This window comes from Primulina tabacum, chromosome 2, assembly GCF_025594145.1.
Source record: "Primulina tabacum isolate GXHZ01 chromosome 2, ASM2559414v2, whole genome shotgun sequence".
Taxonomy (NCBI): domain Eukaryota; kingdom Viridiplantae; phylum Streptophyta; class Magnoliopsida; order Lamiales; family Gesneriaceae; genus Primulina; species Primulina tabacum.
Window position 1 is genome coordinate 7,742,117 of NC_134551.1, and position 17,297 is coordinate 7,759,413.

Consider the following 17,297-nt stretch of genomic DNA (forward strand, 5'->3'; position numbering starts at 1 on the left):
AGTGACCATTATCCTCAAATGCATCAATTGAGGATATGGTAAATGTTCCATGCCAAATACTAATTAAGTTATTCTTAGAAAAGAGCACATGCATCATACCAGCTACATTTAGTAATTTTCTTTTCTCCAAGTTTAGAACCCACGAGACCTCTGAGTTGCCAAGGAAGGGAAGATAGTAAGGTAGAAACAATAGACAACTCGCAGTCCTGGTTTTACCCAAAAAAAAAAAAATAGATCAAATATGTTCAGACACAATTATGTAATAATCTCCTAACAGACTAAAGCATTACACAAACTTCGAAAATACACAAATTTATAAACTTGAAATATTGCAAGAGTTTCTCATAAAAGGTAATAACTCAAATTCATCAGACATTGATGTTTTCAAAATGTCACCTATTTTAAGATGTTATGTCAATAACTCCTCAATGCACCATTCACTTCCAAGTTCTGTATGCAATTAATTTCCAAGTTTATACAACATACAAATAGATAGATAACAACTCAGTTTGCTTAACAAGGGAATAGCAGGAAGTGGAGGTAAGAAGTCCAGGGAAAATCAACTCCTAACAGTGAAAATTAATTTCAGAAACATATCTTTAAGATTTGAACTAAACTGCATTATATTATTTTTGCTGAAGATGAGTATCTAAGCAAGTCCTGGGCAGCATGTTCTTCCAGTATTGGTTTATACATAGTTTGGAATAAATTAAACTGTCCTTGTACAATCTTTTTGACTTGACAAACTGAAACAGATTAGGTACTGAAACATGAAAAGACCATAAGGTTTCTTTGCTAAATCAAGACTTTAGGAAATTGAGATATCCTTTCATTTTAGTATCAGATGGACCGACGCAAAAAAATAAGAATATTTTATGTTCTTCATTTTTTGCTGATGTGATCATTTTTAGAATAGCCAAAGCTCACAGTGACAAGCTCAATGAGATAAGGATAAAACTTCAAAAACACAGCTTGAGAATAGGAGCTCTCTCTAAATTAAATGATTGTGATACATATAGAGAAGTAAAGAGATATATCCTCACGATAAGCATATAACTTTTAATGGTTGGTTGACATCAAAACAGCATCCTAAAACTATAACACCATGCAAGTGGAAGACTTTTACCATCCTTCATGTAGGAAAATTAAATGCATAGGATTATATAGAAGACAGGACTACTACAGATGCAGCCTCATAAGCACAACACATGCATGAAATCAAAAGTTAAGTTCTCTTTGAAATTACTTGCTGGTGTTTTCGTCATGTCGACCTTGTTTTTATCCTCTGCAAAAAGCATTTGAATGTCACCCATGTATGAGAGCCCACATATTTTGGCATACAACTCCTCCTGCAATTTTGACAGATCATACAATAAATGCTTCATGATTTTCTTCACATAACAGACATGAAAAATATATAAAACGGTAAACGTGAGACTAACCTCACTGAATTTTGAAGGTAAAAGGAGGAGAGCTGCAGAAGTTGCAGCCTTTAAATTTACAGAATTCAGCTCTGCTATACCCAAGTAATCCAATATGATATTAACCTGGGAAATAGAAATGTCTATGATGTCAAATGGCAGATATGAACCTAATATGTGTGCTTGTATCAACTAAAAGAATAAAGTATATTGGGAAAAGTAGAACTAAATTAATAAAATAGATGATTGCAAAAATAAAATAAATGAAAAGAATGAGCTAAATATGAACTGTCCTCATATTTGATTGCTGTCCGATTTGATAATTCACATAAACAAAATTTTTATGAGTTTGACTATAGGGGAAGGCATAAATGGTACACATGACTACACAATGAAATGCAATCACAGCAATATATCAATCCACAAAATAATGTAAGTACAGAGAGTCAACACTTGAGAAACAAAAGGAGAAATGCTTGTTCACTCAAATTATAGGCTCTCTATGACATTGAAAACAATAATATTCTTCTACACAAGATACAATTGAGGAGTCCAGATCCAATCATACTTTCTTACAAGTCTTCTAAACACATCTTCTCTCCATTCTATCATTCTTCTTATTACCTTCACAATCTTCATTGGCCCCCCTTAATACCCCAACAAAATAGATCAAATCTAAAGCACAAAAGCATAAAAAATCATTGCAATGCCCCCCTTAATACCCCAACAAAATAGATCAAATCTAAAGCACAAAAGCATAAAAAATCATTGCAATGATAACAGAGCTTCCATGCTTAAATTTCTTTTTAAATGTTGCCTTTTGAGAGATTCTCTGATATATATTTCTATTTCTTTGACCTAGCTTCATCAATTAGTTGCAAGAGTAATTTCTAATTCATTCTAGTGACAAATAATTTTTTAAAAAAGTCCAAGACATTTATAAGTTGTAATCTTATAACCAAAATATTTCTTCGCAGTGAACCATTATCAATTACAAACTTTTGAACAAAGAATCAAGTGGCTTCAAAATCCAAGTCTCGCTTTAGTTATTTACAAAACCAGAGGGATGACCAAAAGCAGGTAACAATATGGTTTCAAATGTAATTACTTGTATGGTGGATGATAACTTCACATTAGCTCGCATATGAAAAATGGAGGAAAGATCAGAGACAACCATAAGAAAGAGAATGACATACCGGTTTCTAAGAACGGCCACTCAAGTAGAACCTCTCCCATCCTAAAACATCCTGAACCAAATCATGCATTCGGACAATACCATACTTGAACCTCTAGAAAAGAATTTGCACCAAAAGTTCAACACAACTGAACAAAACTATATGTAAATAGTCCAAACATCCAAATACATTTAGCACTCAAAAGAATATAGACGAAAATAGCTAATAGAGCTTGTTTACTCGGTAGTTGTGAGTAATAAATGGGTTGAAGTGTACGCCAACCTCAATATCATCAGCAACATCAGCAATCTATCTAACCAAACATCATGCCAGCATAAAACAACACATAATCATATTTAAGGTAAGGAAAAAAGAGCAGTATCAGTCGTGCTCCACCAAGGCGCACCATCCAAGATGCATAATGGCTGGGATTCATTGATTCTTAAAATTTAAATAAGAATATATAATTCATCAGTAATAAAAACACACATTATAACATTCTAGACAATGAAGAAATACTAATCATCGCAAGGAACAATCCGCAAATACCTCTGCATGCCATGCCACTGCCGGGGTCTGCTACACGAAGAATGTAATCTATCATGGATGTCTGAAAAAACAAAACAAACAAAAGAAAAGGCATAAAACAACAGAAAATCAATGAAGTAGTTTGTTGGTAACTTCATTAAACCCACGATATGCTCAAACAACGAACTAGAGAAATTTAGAAGAAAAAAGTTTCCAAAACAAGAAAAGGAAAATGACCTTGTCCAAATTGTTTGGATGGAGGAAAGACCCATAGATGCAGCAGAACTCAACTAGAGGCAGAATCTCTAGCAAAATTGTCAGCTCAAGTGTTTTGTCGTTATCCATCCACTATAGCTGCTATTTCTCACTAGCAAAAATTGCTACTAGTAGTCCGTCTCTCTCTCTCTCTATATATATATATATATATATATATATATATATATATCTGATGAAAAGCATAAATATGAAAAACTGATGCCACAAACTAAAATACATATTACGTTTAAACAAATGATGAGAAAATTCGTCGAACAAATTAGCCATCTTCAAGTTTCAACCATGCATGGATTCCCATCTGCCGAGAAGTTACAAGTCGGAAAGGGTTGGTTGTAACTTGAACACAAAAATCATACAGCAAGAGAAAGGAAATTGATTGCTAACAGATAACATTAGAATGAGATATTCACCATTGCCCAAGGCAATGATAGTGTCAAGCTTTGCGAAGCTTCACCTAAACAATGAATATTCAGACAAAAATGTATGAAGATGGGAAGATCGTTAAATTTTTTGTTTTGGCTCGGCTAAACCTGTTTATTTATTTTTAAATAAATAGAAATAAATTTATTCTTAAAATTTGAGTGCATCAAGAGATACATAACAAGTCTAATATATCATACTGCATGATATCTCAACCAAATACATAAATGAATAAGTAAAAATAATATATATATTTTACAATCAAATAGTTTAAGTTATATCGTATTTGTTCAAAAGAATTATTATTAACTCATCCGTTGTACAATATGTTCACATTTTTAGTTTATTTATTTAATTTAATACTAATATATTTATGTAGATTTTGTCGATTCTGGGTAAATTTATTGTCATTCTGTGAAGCTTAGGCATAATCAAAATTTGGGTCCATAACCATACATCATAACAAAGGTTGTAAAAGACGTAAAGCGCCTAGAAGTGTTGAGATCAAGCCTCAATTTTTTCAAATTTGAGCAAAATTACTGCATAATTTTTTTTTAAATTTTTTTTATACTTGTAATTATTTTAAGTCAAACAATAAATAAAAAGATATAATTACTATAAATTTAAGATTAAATTAATAAATTTCAAGTTCTAAAGAACATAAAAATATTAAAATTGCGATAATTAATTGTTTTCCTACAGATCTACTAAATAATATTAGTAAAAATAAGCTCATTATTAGTTAGTATATCATATTTATACTCAAAAATTTTTATTTAATATTTATAAAAGCATATTCGTTTGAAAATAATAAAATTTTGTATTTTAAAAAGCAATAGTTTTATCGAACTTAAAAAAAAAACCATTTAAACGAGCTTTTTAAAAAACCGAGTAGAACAGACCATGTATATTAATCAACACCTGAGAATCATTTGGTGTAAATGAGAATAATCTTGAGCTAACGACTTATTATTTATTATGTGAAAATGAATTTATATTATTAATGAGAATAATCTTAAAAAAATTCAAATGAAACAAAAAATAAATAAAAATTTGCGCATTATTTTAATTTTCTTTTGATTGGATCCATTCACGGTTTTTTTACTATTCTATTATTATCAACAATAATTTTTTTTAATATAATAAACACAAGTTAAGCCCGAAGAGTATACACTAATAAATTAATATATGGAGTGTAGTCAGACTTGGTGGGGTTAGGGATAGTTGTAAAAGAAGACCGAAGAGAGATAGCTTAAGGTGGTTGAAACAGAAGAAGCTTAACTTGGAGGCAATGGAGACTCTGCAACCAACAGAAAATATACTTCAGATGTTGCCTTCATTAGGTGGGCAAAATAGACAAGAAAGTGATACAAATTCAGCCCAAAAATGATGTATTAAAAAGAACCCTTTACCATATATTCCTTACAATTCACCTCCATTCCTTATACCCTACCACACACACATTTTACTACCACAACCACCCACGATGGAAGCCAGTGCCGGTCTCGTTGCCGGTTCTCACAACCGGAACGAGTTAGTTGTCATCCATGGCCACGAAGAGGTATGTAACGTTACCTTTCCTGTACGTATGCATGCAACATAATATAAGGGTCGACAGAAAACCATAATCTTCGTTAGGGTAAGCAAGAAAAGTTATTCTGATGGATTTTGCAGCACAAGACACAGAAAAATCTGAACGGACAAGTCTGTGAGATATGTGGGGATGCGGTTGGGCTAACCATGGATGGCGAACTCTTTGTGGCATGCAACGAGTGTGGTTTCCCAGTGTGCCGGCCGTGCTACGAGTACGAGAGAAGAGAAGGCAATCAACTGTGCCCACAGTGCAAAACCAGATATAAACGTCTTAGAGGTTTACGCACCACGCTAGCACTATTTCCTTCATGACAATGCCAAATTTGCATTTTTCGTAGCATGCTTCAATTGCAGAGACATTTTGCACGTAACCAAAGACAATTTAAAAGTATTTAATTCATATTCAAGATTAACTCATTTGAACCAAGCTTCAATGAATAAAACCATTCCAATTGAATCTAAATTATTTTGTTTGATAACTTGCTAAATTAAATACGTCCGTTTGACTGTTTAGAAATATAACTGAAAATTTGACCGAATCATTATTCTGTCATTTGCTTTGTGTTTCTCGATTCTTCCTCATATTATAACAAGAAAAGAAGACATTCAGCTTTGTGCTCAAAATACAGGAATAGATGACATGTGACTCAACATTGCAAAAGATAAACATTCTTCTTTCGTTTTTAAAGACAGAATACAGATTCAACAAATATTTTAGAGAATGAAACTCGAATTCTCTTTGAGCTCAAGATCAAATTTAACCTGGGAATCCAAGTCTCTTGGGATGTCTCGTAAATTTTCCTATAGTAGTCCTCTGATATTTGATTTTAAGGGAGTCCGAGGGTCGAGGGAGATGATGATGAGGAAGATATCGATGACATTGAACACGAATTCAACATAGATGAGCAAAAAACTAATACCGACATTGCTGAAGCCATGCTCCATGGGAAGATGAGTTATGGAAGAGGATCAGAAGACGAGGAAAATGCTCAATATCCAGCTGTTGTAGCTGGTGGTCGCTCCCGTCATGTAAGAACAATTCACCACATTTTTATCTCTTTTCATCTTTTCAACCTGTAGCTTTCCGACTGCGGTACGATACTTCTTTGCCAAGAGAAGTTACTCCTGGTTGCTTTGTGTCAAAATGAAGGTTAGTGGAGAATTCCCGATTTCAAGTCATGCTTACAGTGGAGATCAAATGATGGGATCCTCTCTGCACAGACGCGTGCATCCATATCCAGTCTCTGATGAAACTGGTAAAAAGAACTGTTGTAGAACTATTTGGATTATGTGTTGAAAAATGAAATTTCATAACAAAATTTTCACTGTGAGTTATAAACTTTAAAATTGCAGCAGGTGGAAGATGGGATGATAAGAAGCTGGAGATGGGTTGGAAAGAAAGAATGGAAGATTGGAAAATGCAGCAAGGAAATCTGGGGCCTGAATATGATGACTCCGCTGATCCGGAAATGGCCATGTATGAGTTCAATATTTCTTTTCTTTGTTGGCTCTATCACAAACTAATGAAACTATAATCTTACGGAGTTTCGAACGGTCATGTGTATGAAATGCAGTTTAGATGAAGCAAGACAGCCGCTGTCAAGAAAAGTGCCAATTGCTTCAAGCAAAATTAATCCTTACCGAATGGTGATCGTGACTAGGCTGGTGGTGCTGGCCTTCTTCCTTCGTTATCGAATCTTGAATCCCGTACATGATGCACTTGGCCTCTGGCTCACTTCTATTATTTGTGAAATCTGGTTTGCTTTCTCATGGATCCTCGATCAGTTTCCAAAATGGTTCCCCGTTGATAGGGAGACGTATGTTGATCGCCTTTCCCTCAGGTAAGAATTAATCACAAGCAGAAACTAAAAACTTTGCAAGATAATTAATCGTACTCTTGAATCATATAACCTCCACTTTATATATTAAGCCAATATCCGCCCTTCTAAAGAACAAAAGGAAAAAACAAAAAGAAAAGGAAATATAGGATACAAGCACAGATATAGCAACACGTAGAAAATATTGTAGTTGCTTCCACAGTGACAAGTTTAACAAACTATGCAGATATGAAAGGGAAGGTGAACCAAATATGCTATCTCCAGTCGATATATTTGTCAGTACAGTAGATCCCATGAAGGAACCGCCTCTTGTTACAGCCAATACGGTTCTCTCGATACTTGCAATGGACTACCCTGTTGACAAAATCTCGTGTTATATATCTGATGATGGTGCTTCAATGTGTACCTTTGAAGCACTATCAGAAACAGCAGAATTCGCTCGAAAATGGGCTCCTTTCTGTAAGAAGTTCTCTATAGAACCTCGAGCACCGGAGATGTATTTCTCGGAGAAGGTTGACTATTTGAAGGATAAAGTGCAACCAACTTTTGTGCAGGAGCGAAGAGCTATGAAGGTATAATCTCAAACCGTATAATTTGCTCATCCTGAGGACTATAAAACAATGAGAAAGTTACAAAAGCTTATTATTATGTGTAACAGAGAGAATACGAGGAATTCAAGGTCAGAATAAATGCACTGGTTGCAAAAGCCACTAAAGTTCCTCCTGGAGGATGGATCATGCAAGACGGGACTCCATGGCCTGGAAACAACACCAAGGATCATCCTGGTATGATTCAAGTCTTTCTAGGCCAAAATGGAGGCCTTGATGTGGAAGGACGTGAACTTCCTCGCCTAGTTTATGTTTCTCGTGAGAAGAGGCCAAGTTTTCAGCATCACAAAAAAGCTGGTGCAATGAATGCCCTGGTAAATATCATCACTACGCCGTAACTTTTAGCTTTCCAATTCATCCATGGCCAAATCACGTAGTCAGAATCCTTCATCACCGTAATTATTCTTACGCCACCAAATTCGCAGATTCGAGTTTCTGGAGTTCTTACCAATGCTCCGTTCATGTTGAACTTGGACTGTGACCACTACTTAAATAACAGCAAGGCTGTAAGAGAGGCGATGTGTTTTTTGATGGATCCTCAGGTTGGAAAGAAAGTTTGTTATGTCCAATTCCCTCAGAAGTTTGACGGGATAGATAAACACGACAGATACGCCAACAGAAATACAGTTTTCTTTGATGTAAGTCTCTGCAAAAACAATGAAAGATAGTCAACACTTGTTAACAGAGCAGTAAAGATATGAATAATAGCAACAGCCTTTCAATCATTTTCTAATTGCAGATCAACATGAAAGGTCTAGACGGTATTCAAGGTCCTGTCTATGTTGGGACGGGATGTGTCTTTAGAAGACAAGCTTTATACGGCTATGAACCACCCAAGGGTCCTAAGCGTCCAAAAATGGTAAGCTGTGATTGCTGCCCGTGCTTTGGACGTCGCAAAAAGCTTCCAAAGTACTCTAATAATGATCTCAACGGAGGGGCAAACATTCAAGGTTATTTGAAGTCATTGCATAATTTAGCCATTTAAATTGTCGTGATTTTTCACACGTTGATGGATTAAGATAATTAATTTCTGTTCCAAATCACTGAAACATAAGAACCTGCATCTCTGTGAAACAGGATTCGATGAAGACCAGGATATATTAATGTCTCAGATGAATTTTGAAAAGAAATTTGGACAATCACCAATATTTGTGACTTCAACTTTAATGATTGAAGGTGGTGTTCCACCTTCCTCAAGCCCAGCAGCTTTGCTAAAAGAAGCCATTCACGTCATAAGCTGTGGTTATGAAGACAAGACAGAATGGGGTTCTGAGGTACTGCCGACATCCCTAAATGAGTTGCATATTATTATCCCCATAAATTTGCAGCTTTTTATAACTAATCCATCATTTAAATTACATCATGAACATGATGCAGCTGGGCTGGATTTATGGCTCTATAACAGAAGATATCCTCACAGGATTCAAGATGCATTGCCGAGGTTGGCGGTCCATTTACTGTATGCCTAAAAGGGCTGCATTTAAGGGATCAGCTCCAATTAATCTATCAGATCGTCTCAATCAGGTGCTGCGATGGGCTCTTGGATCTGTCGAGATCTTTTTCAGTCGCCATAGCCCTCTATGGTATGGGTACAAAGAAGGAAACTTAAAGTGGCTTGAACGATTTGCATATGTCAACACGACTGTCTATCCCTTCACATCTCTACCACTTCTTGCCTACTGTACCCTCCCTGCTATCTGCTTGCTCACAGGAAAGTTCATAATGCCAGAGGTATTCTTACATACAATACCTATCAATGATATTCGGTCGATACGTCTTTGTGAACTGATTTCTCTGTTTCTCTGCATGTTCCAGATAAGCACCTTTGCAAGTTTATTCTTTATTGCTCTTTTCCTATCGATATTTGTGACGGGTATTCTAGAGCTAAGGTGGAGTGGAGTTAGCATAGAGGAATGGTGGAGGAACGAGCAGTTTTGGGTGATTGGTGGTGTGTCTGCTCATCTATTCGCCGTTATTCAAGGCCTTCTAAAAGTTTTGGCAGGAATAGACACAAACTTCACAGTAACGTCCAAGGCAACAGATGATGAGGATTTTGGGGAGCTATACGCTTTCAAGTGGACGACACTCCTTATCCCTCCAACAACTATTTTGATAATAAACCTTGTTGGTGTTGTGGCTGGAATCTCGGATGCCATCAACAATGGGTATCAGTCATGGGGTCCCCTATTCGGAAAGCTATTCTTTGCCTTTTGGGTGATCGTGCATCTCTACCCATTCCTCAAAGGTCTCATGGGCAGGCAAAATAGGACTCCCACTATTGTTATTATATGGTCAGTGCTTCTAGCTTCAATCTTCTCTTTGCTTTGGGTTCGAATCGATCCCTTCATACTAAAAACTATGGGGCCTAACACCAAGCAATGTGGGATTAATTGCTGAAATATTGATTCCGTTATTTCAGCAAGCCACCTATGTAGTATGGTGTGTGTTTTATGATATTTGAGGATCTAATGTGTTGTTCAACAAAGCGGAGTTGCACAAATACAGAATAAAGACAGCTGTGAAATTTTGCTCAAGTATCAAAAATTGTTTACAATTTTGTACATTTCTGGAATAGATAATTCAGAGACGGATATTGTTTGCTGATTGTTGATTAATTTATTTGATTAGGTCCATGTGTTTAATTCCCCAGGGTTGCTTTGCAGAACCATACGAGTATTTAGCATAAAAATTTATTTAGGCAAAAATCACTTAAACAAGGTGGATTGAATAAAAAATTATAGTGAATTGGAATTAATCTAAAAATGTTGGCAAGCTTTGATTTGAGCATGTACCTCATGGATACCCTATAACTATGCTCCCACGAAGTCCTCTGGGTAATCTAGAGAAATCTGTCAAAATACCACCACATAACAAAACCAGGATCCCTGAAAATTCCTAAAAAAAAAAAACGAAACATTTATCATCGGGTTAAAAAAACTAGTACAAAATCAATGAGAAAGAAGACCAACAGTTGTATTTTCTCCACTACTGCACAAAAATATTGAATATTAATCAATCTCAGCAGGTTTATGAACCAAAAAAAGTTATATCACCAGTAGGTAATAGTTTCCCCAAAAACAAGCTTATTACCCGATCATGTCAAGTTTATAAGAAAACATCACGTTTTCAGTTATTTTTGTTAGAGTAGGTGACCGGCAAGCTAACTTGTGGCTATGGATTTTATTGACTCTAATGTAAAACAATCTTTATTTTAATAATATTTTACGATTTTATTCGATTATGACATTATATTTTATCTGTATACTCATGCAAGCTGCATAGATAAAGTCCTTGAATATACAATAGGTACCATTAGGTCTGCATCGCAACATAAGACCATGAAACTCATTAGGAAGTGTACAGTATATTCTAAACAGGTTCCTAGTCAAATCAGCTGCCTAAAACAAGGATAAAGGTTGCTCGAGCTCGAGACTAGCATATGTGATGTAACGCCATGTTTCATTGGCAAGGGCATGGAGATGTCCATTCACACAGATGGGTAATCATATGATGATGCACTGAACAACCCTATCTCGGACTGTCCAAGTGGTTCTCACTTATTGAGTAGAATAGTCCGCAGTTATGGTTGTACACCATTAGTCCTTTGACTCGGGTCAATGTAGGGGCTATACGTACTAGCATGCATTTTGATCCGTTTACCGACTCCATCGAGGGTCATCAAGTGGCGAGGTCGGGTGTAGTTACAAAATACGTAGGAGCAAATGCATTGTAGTCGGGGATTCACCGTTCGTCTACGGGTGAAGATATCCTATGTGATCTGATGAGTTCATAGTGCAAGGAGTCTCTGGCCGGATGAAGAAACGTGCTTTAAGGATAGGTGTTTTCCTAGTTGCACATATCATGCTTCTATTAGTACTCAAAGATAAATCACATCGTTATCGAATTCACATGCAACTCTCGATATACCAATGGTTGCAGATTCAACCGGGATATATGTGTTGAAGGGACCATACTGTATGCTAGCCATGACTAAAGGTTCTTGCAGGCACTGTCAGTGATACCTAGGGACCATGATCCGATGCTACTAGACGCTCTTACCATGATCCGATGGGTGCAATCAGAAATGAGTTCTGATATTCTTGATCAAGGAGTTGATGAAAAGAATGAGGTTAACTAGGATAAACCTAAATAAGAATAAATGTTATTCTGAATCACATGGAGATGTGAACCCACGGCTAGCTGTATCCCTGAACTATTGAGGGTCACACAAGTATCGGATTCTGTGTTCCCGTTGAGATGGTCAAATTTCAAGGAGTTGGAATTTGGCGACTATAGTTTGATGGAGATCAAACATGAAGCTTATAAAGGAGTTTATGAACCGATTCCATACGATGGAAGAAATGAAAGTTAGCATGGTTGCTAAATAAGGAATGAGAGTGGAACTGCTTGTTTCAGCTAAATAAAGAATGAGAATGGAACTGCCTGTTTTAGTAAAAAAGTTTACAAAACTGGCAGCTGCCATATATAGTAAGTTCCAATTTTGGTAAATGAAAATTTTGATCTTCGAAATTTTCATTTTTCATTATATGAACAAGATTTGTATTCTTGGTACATCGACGCTCTCGGATTGTCGATCGGAGTTATAATGAGTTCGAAATCATTTATTTAGTGAATCGAGAATTTACTAATGAAATAATTGTACTAGTAGTGGTGACTACCAACATGCACAAATTCCCATAAATATTCTAGATGATTCTAGAATTAAATTAACCAATGAGCTAATTTATAAATTAAATAATGGTTATTTAATTCAATATACATATATATGTATACATTTTATATGGTGATATAAAATATTAGTATATGATATTATATTATTATATCATGTATTATTAAAGATTAATAAATATATTATATATTAATTATATGGGAGTTTAAATATAATGAAATTATTAGAGTCCTTGTGGGAGAGTAACTCTTAATTAGATTATGAGTCTCACTCTATATATACACCACTAGACTCATAATACAAAACCTAATTTTTTTGCACACAATTTTTTCACAAAATTCCTTTCCGATTGAAAAAAAACCTACGGCCACCCTTGAATTTTGGAAAAATTTTGCAACAAAAACAAATTTGATTTGTTTCATTATTGATTAAGAATCAATAATTATTGGTTAACAATAGATTAATAATCAATTAATCAAAAAATAAATCCATGGCTATGAATCATGGAACTCACGGCCACTTCACAAATTATTGTGAAAGTTTCGGCCACTTCCTTTCTTCTACCGCCGCGTCGCTTCGTCTCCGGATTTTCGAAATTCGGAGGCTACAGTCTCAATGCACAAATTGTTCGGATTTTCTAGTGCAAAGCAAACGAGGAAAACAGTCTTCGATCGTGGACCCAATTAGGCAATCAAAGAGGAGATCCGTTCATATGGATTTACAAGAAGGGTTATCTCCGCATATAAACCGGAATAGTTTGGTGTCCAACGTTTAATACGCGAAGGTATAATCCAAAACGTCCTATGAATATTTTAAACACACGGCGCCCAAGAACAAAATTTTTAAACTTTCGATGGGTGCGAGAACACGATACACCAACAATTTTAACCTCAACCCCAACTTCAGATAAGCATCGACCAACCAAAATAGATCTTTGAGAGCAGATATTGAATTAGTCTGCTTTGGTGGAGAAACAAACAACACATAAAACGCATGAAAGCAAAAATGCAATGAATAGATACTAGAAATGTCGAGCCACCGGGAAAGGAAAATTGAACTGACACCGTCAAGTAAAGTATGTATACCTTATGAGCCGCTTGAAGATCTGCCTTGGATTACACTACACATATATCTGATATAAGAAAAAATTCATTCTTAGCGCTTCACATGCAACTAAATTTTTAAGAACGAGTTAATAACGAAAAACAGTATCTTGCCTAGAAGATTGGGACATAATTGAAGAAGGGCCGGCCCCTCTTACGAAAAAGAAAATGTTTCCTTAACCAACATCAATCACAGAGTACGTTTCCTTAACCAACACCAATCACAGAGTATTTAGAATTCTAGCATGATTAACATCACAACACAACGTATCTCAGCTCCATTATTACAATCAAAATCATAGATCATTGAGGTCCGAAACCAAATTCAGCCTCCCAAACTAACAACTTTGCAGTCAATATGTCCCCACTCTTAAAATCATCAGGCAACTCAGATACACCAGAAATCACCTCAGCCATTGTACTGAAGTAGAATTGCTCAAGTCCTCTTGGCCGAAGAAACGGTATTAACAAATCCAGGAAAAACATTATATTCTGAAAGAACCGTGTCCGGCTCACGCATTCCATCAAACTGTTAGAGTAGATGCCCTGCAAGCCAACGGTTGGCTAGGGAATTTATTGACTCAAGTGTAATAAACAATCTTTATTTTAATATAATTTAACTTTTTATGGTCTTGTTATACTTTATCTGTATACCCATGCAAACAGCATAGATAAAGTCCTTGATTATGCTTTAATACAAATGAATCGTAATTCGATGTTGAAACTCGTTTGTAAACACTGCATATTCTAAATTCGTTCCTAGTCGATTCAGCCGCCTAAAACACGGATAAAGGTCGCTTTAGCTCGAGACTAGCATCTGTGATGTTGTGTACTGCCTTTCTTGGTAAGGGCATGGAGATGTCCAAATATGCAGATGGGTAGTCATATGATGATTATACCGAATAACCCTCCCTCGAACTTTCCAAGTGGTTATCATTCATCGAGAGGATAAGTCCGTGGTTATGATTGTACACCATTAGTCCTTACGACCCGGGACAACACTGAGGCTCTATATGCTAGGGCTGTGCTTTGACTCGTTTACCGGCTCCAGGAGAGTCATCAGGTGGCGAGGTTGGGTACAGTTGCGACACATATAGGAGCCAGTGCATTGTAGTCGGGGATTCACCGCTCACCTGCGGGTGTGGATATCCTATGTGATCTAATGAAATAATAGTGCATGGAATCTCTGGCCAGAGTATGAGCTGTACGTTGAAGAAGAAGTTCTCCAATAGTACACGCGATGCCACTATTATAGTTGTCACATAGTTATTGAATTATTATGCAACCCTCGATGAACCAATGGTTGCAAATTCGATCGGGATATATGAGATGAAGGGACCGTACTGTACGTTAATCATAATCGACTTGTTTTTGTAGGCACTATCAGTGATACCTAGGGGATCATGGGGCGATGCTACTAGACTCTCTTACCATGATCCGATGGGTGCAATCAGAAATGAGTTCTGACATTCTTGATCAAGGTGTTGATGAAAAGAATGGGGCTAACTAGGGTAAGCCCGAATAAAGGATTATGTCCTGAATCACAATGAGTTGTGAACCCACGGCTAGCTGTATCCCTGAACCATTGAGGGTCACATAAGCACTGGATCGTTTGTTCCCGTTGAGAGAATAAATTCAAGAAGTTGAATTTATATTATATAGTAAATTCAAGGAGTTGAATTTATAATAATTAAATTTTGAGAGAATAAATTCAAGGAGTTGAATTTGTAAAATTTGATAATTTAATTTATTAAACTCAAATGTTGGATTTATTAAATATTAAATTTTGGAGGTGATAAAAATTCGAGGAGTTGGATTTACAATTTAAATAATAAATTCAAATGTTGAATTTATAATGTATTTAATTTATTAAGCTCAAGAGTTGAGTTGATTAATTAATAAATTAAATATGGTGGGTAATATGTTTGATGAGCTTGTAGGAGTACAAGTCCAACATATTAAATAATTAAAGTTATTAATGGGTCTTGATTAATGGATTAAACTAGTGTGACTAGCCCAATTAATTAATCAAGCCCATTAATGTTAATTGAAGGGCCCAATTGTTATACTATGATAATTAGGTCAATGGTTAATTATAAATAAGAGTTGAGAAGAAAAACCCTAGCCACCATCATAAGCTATTTTCGAAAATCAGCCTCTTCCTCCTCCAAATATTTTCGGCCTCCTTGATCTTTCTTTTCAAAGGTTGAGCCGCCTCTCGTTTTAGTCTCCAACAAAAAATCCTTCTATACTTTCTAGTGCAAGTTAGAAGAGGAACAAGTAATCCAGTCGTGGACCGGATTAGGAGATTGAAGAAAAGATTTGAAGAACGTACGTGGGATTTACAACAAGAGCTACGTTCGCTTATACCGACGTAGTTGGAGCCAAGTGAAATTGTTCACCAAATGTAACAATTCTAACGCCCTATGCATATTTATGATAAAATCATACGAGCGCCCAAAGCAAAACATATTTTGATTGTCAAAATAAATAAGATTTTTAAAACTTCCGCTGCATTTGGGCGTATAGAAAATCCAGATCCAACACAAACATCCACAAATCAATCCTAGCATGCTCGGGATTGTGCAACCCCTGTAAAGCAAGATTCCAACATTTTCGGACCCGGATGAAAGAAATGTCAACTCCCTTTAGCAACGTTTGAGAAAAATTTAATTGGCAGCATTTCTGATCCGCATTAGAATCGAAACAGTAAGAGTGAAGAAGCACAGTAATATATTTTTGTTGGTTTACATTATATGAATATGTTTTATGTCAGATTACAATATATGAAATTATTATTTTTTATGTTAAAAATATTATTTGTTATTATAAATATATACATAATTTTTTTTGAAATATTGAAAAATTGACATATTATTTTTTTAAACAACGCTCGAATTATGAATTTTATTTGTGCTCGGGAGTGATTTTATACATTTATGAAATATATATATTCATATATATATATATATGTATGTATGTATGTATATATATAGACTTCCAACATTTTAAATTAGAGTATGTGTGGGGACCCGGACGCTAATTCATTCCTTAATCGTCTTTAGGAATAATTCAACCAATTATAATAAACAGGGTCTACATTTTTTTTTTAAAATACAAAGCGGAAACGTAATGTAATTCAATTCAAATTACATATTAAACATAAATATACAAATCTTGTATTATCTACAAGAATTCAACTAGGTTCAACTATATATCGGTGCTGAATCCTAAGTTGCTTCGAAGCCCGGATCTCCACGCTATCTAGTCCAGCCTCGTTCTCTTCTTGACCCTGATCCTATCCCACCTGTTGCCATGCACACATACAAACAAGACAACAGCCGGATAACTCCGGTGAGAATTACATTCTCAGTATAAATCATGTATACATGCAATCATAAAGACAATATAAAAGCATATAACAGATATTTCTAACATGTATTCAAATCAGAATATCACCCATATCAAGAATAAATCCTAATCTAAACATGTACCATCATCAGGAACATAATTCATCATGTACCATATTCAGGAACGTAATCAACATAACTCAATATAAACTGTCAATTAGACTCATGACTTCACATTTTAGACTAGACTCAATCCTAGTCTAGATATCCCGGTTCCAGATGTTGGCATTCCCAT

General features: G+C 35.5%; 1 protein-coding gene, 1 long non-coding RNA gene and 1 pseudogene across 4 annotated transcripts; 1 reads left to right on the plus strand and 2 right to left on the minus strand.

The window, feature by feature from the left end:
• Positions 1-5: 5 nt before the first annotated feature.
• On the minus strand, positions 6-3,469 carry LOC142537439 (uncharacterized; annotated as a pseudogene).
• Positions 3,470-5,223: 1,754 nt separating this feature from the next.
• LOC142529081 (cellulose synthase A catalytic subunit 7 [UDP-forming]) lies at positions 5,224-10,530 on the plus strand. 2 transcript variants are annotated; one of them, XM_075634485.1, is made up of 13 exons: positions 5,224-5,381; positions 5,495-5,690; positions 6,246-6,442; positions 6,564-6,669; positions 6,770-6,890; positions 6,988-7,254; positions 7,478-7,823; positions 7,910-8,173; positions 8,285-8,497; positions 8,599-8,809; positions 8,937-9,133; positions 9,237-9,590; positions 9,675-10,530. In XM_075634485.1, exons 1-13 carry the CDS (start codon positions 5,307-5,309, stop codon positions 10,254-10,256), a joined length of 3,129 nt encoding a protein of 1,042 aa, XP_075490600.1. In that variant the 5' UTR covers positions 5,224-5,306; the 3' UTR covers positions 10,257-10,530. The 2 variants fall into 2 exon arrangements, with proteins under 2 accessions (XP_075490600.1, XP_075490592.1); XM_075634477.1 differs by having other exon boundaries at positions 6,767-6,890; positions 9,675-10,527.
• LOC142529108 (uncharacterized) lies at positions 8,331-14,182 on the minus strand. 2 transcript variants are annotated; one of them, XR_012815836.1, is made up of 4 exons: positions 14,061-14,182; positions 13,635-13,681; positions 10,652-10,754; positions 8,331-8,505 (listed from the first exon to the last, which is right to left on the minus strand). It is a non-coding gene; the product is annotated as an uncharacterized LOC142529108 (long non-coding RNA). The 2 variants fall into 2 exon arrangements; XR_012815834.1 differs by having other exon boundaries at positions 13,767-14,176.
• Positions 14,183-17,297: the final 3,115 nt, after the last annotated feature.